Genomic DNA, 2673 nt, shown 5'->3' with positions numbered 1-2673 from the left:
CTGATAACATATCATGATTCATGCCAAAAGTACATAGCCAAACTTCTTGAAACATTAATAAACTGTTATTAGTATTATTGTAGATGTACCATATCAAATATTTCGTTTTATTTCGATGAGATCATAAAGATCTTAAATTTCTCTCTAAACATGCAAGTTCTCAGCCTAACCAGATGTTCACCATGTCAAAACATCAAAATAATAAATTTCATTGTACTTTTGTATCACACATTAATTTATTGTGTTAAATTCATTGAATTGGAGATTTTAAATTTTTAAAAACTAATCTGTGATTATTTACCAATTAAATATACTTCTTTAATACTTGATAATTCATAAAATCCTAGTAGATATTGAATAGGTTCATAAAACAAGATATTACACATAATGGCTCTAAATTCATGCTAATAGAGCTTGTTTAATGAGACTTATCATATTAATGATAATTCCTACCTTAACAGATAAGTGTTGTCTAATTGGATTCTATTTGTGCAAGGCCTAATTCCATCCCTGATATAGCAGACTTTTAGGGATGGATAATTTTAATGGAATCTATCCTAGAAGTATTTTTCGCCTGGAAGGTTCATACCAACGAATTTAACTGCCTGGGTCTTCGTGCGAGTTTTTATCGCCTATAACAGATAGTCTATCACCAACTTCGTAGTTACGTCTAATCTCCTTGATAGTAGTTAGACCCCAATGTTTACCAGTGAAATCCTCATCAGCGGATTCCTCATCAGGGTCTTCATCAAGTTGATTAGCTTGTTGCAGAACAGGAGGAACAGCTTCGAGATGCTTTATTCTCTCACCCAAAGAAGTGATGGCGTTGAAAATAGCATCAAGGTTCTTTTCAGAACCAGCTTGATTGTTATCCAAGGTTTTGCTTGTTGGGTCAACCACAGAGGGGAGTGAAGCTGAGCTACCATTGTCAGTTACTGGGATGTAACCTGACTTGTAGGTAGAAGTTGAAGATTTGCTTGCTGAAACTCTTTGACGAATGTTGGAGATATTCGCTTTGCTTGGTGTTTGAACTACTACAATAGCTGCCAAAAACTTTACAATTCAGGTTAGAACTACTACAATAGCTGCCAAAAACTTTACAATTCTTTTTGAGACAATTTTACCAGCCCTTAGAAGTTATTATTATGCATTGAGAGTTGGAAATTGGAATGAATTTTCATTATCTAGAGATGTATTAACATACCTATTTATTTTGGGAAAACATAACTTATATAGGAATGCAGAAATATTCCAATCTTTGTTATTTGAATTTTGGAAGAAGAAGTCCAAAACGTTTCATGACTTTTTTACGGAAAATTTTACTATGTTCTCCGAAGAAATTGGAGAAATTGCATTTGGGGTTATGGCTGCGAATTCCAAAAATTATACTGAAGATAAGATTTTAGATTACAAAAATAAGAAATTTGTAATGCTAAACAAGACGTTAGAATTGAATGAAGTTTACAAGGGAAAATGCATTCATGGTTATGATGGATTATCTGTCAATTCATCAGAAGTTATTGCCTGTAGAAATGAATTGAAATTGATTATTGACGAATTGAACAATGGGAGTTCTGAATATGGTGAAGAACTAGTGTGTTTTTATACAAAATTATTAAAATATTATTTTAAAAATTATGCTCAAAAAATAGTCTCAACATCATGTCATCATTAAGGCAAAGTCCCACCCATACCCACCCTTAATTAGTATTTACAATTTTTCAGCCTTTATTTCGCTCATTAGCACCCAGTAAGTGGGCTAATTTCAGAGTGCGGCTGTGTACATTCAAGATGTGCAATTTTTACATTTATTCACTAACTTATTTTTTGGATGACAGTTTCTAATAGATTCGAATCATTTTATTTTTCATTCCATTTGTTTCAGAAAATTCATATAGATTTTTATATATTAATGGTGATTTTAGGACTTTCTATTTGTTATTCATTTACTTTTTGGTGATTCTTCCAATGTATGCAGTTGCTTTTCACTTTCTTACTCAAATTGACTACTTTAGTCTCGAAGTTTCGAATATCCCAAATTGGAAAGTTCTTCTCCTTCAATTAGCTTTCTGTTTCTTCATGGAAGACACAGGTTTTACAATTTATTCACATACTCTATGTTTTTTCTTATCTTTAGCTTCAAAACTATCGATAAGTTTTTCATAATTTTGAGACTTTAATTTCTAGGGACCTGCTAAATAAAGATTTATATCCTTTAAAGCAGGTTCCAAGGTTGATTCACTAATTGGTGTCTCAATCCTTGAGCTTTTAATCCATTTGTCTTAATTTATTATTTTATTATTTTGTGGTTTTAAAAACATGATATTTTCAAGGTACAAGATGTAACAATTGCTAGAAAACAATACAAGCTGAAGGATACTTTAGTTGAATTAGATGTGAACAAAGAGGAAAAATTGTTTTTAGATGATACTGTTTTGGAGTTTAACAGATCCTTCATCAAAGCAAGGAAAAACTTTAACAACAAGAAAAAGACAAATGGTTTTAACGAGGTTCTTAGAGCTATGGATTTAAAATTAACTGGAACAAATTGATGTTGAAAATAAAAATATATATATATATATATATATATATATTTATGATCATTTAACTTCCTCGAGTTTTTTGTGTAAATTCATAAATAAATTTCCGATGTTTATTACAACTAGGTAAAAC

At 30.8% G+C, this 2673-nt stretch overlaps 1 protein-coding gene across 1 annotated transcript in view; it reads left to right on the top strand.

The window, feature by feature from the left end:
• NAEGRDRAFT_76405 (uncharacterized protein) overlaps positions 1–2552 on the top strand; it is a gene marked incomplete at both ends in the record, with an annotated part of 7622 nt that extends 5070 nt beyond the window's left edge. Inside the window, 3 exons of the mRNA XM_002668631.1 lie at positions 1442–1594; positions 1745–1750; positions 2334–2552. Of these exons, the coding sequence (XP_002668677.1) occupies positions 1442–1594; positions 1745–1750; positions 2334–2552 (378 nt within the window). The remainder of the gene's footprint in view (positions 1–1441; positions 1595–1744; positions 1751–2333) is intronic.
• Positions 2553–2673: the final 121 nt, after the last annotated feature.

Source organism: Naegleria gruberi (genome assembly GCF_000004985.1).
Source record: "Naegleria gruberi genomic scaffold NAEGRscaffold_140, whole genome shotgun sequence".
Classification (NCBI taxonomy): domain Eukaryota; phylum Heterolobosea; class Eutetramitea; order Acrasida; family Naegleriidae; genus Naegleria; species Naegleria gruberi.
The sequence above is the reverse complement of the archived record's forward strand: the minus strand, read 5'-3'. Positions and strand labels throughout refer to the sequence as shown.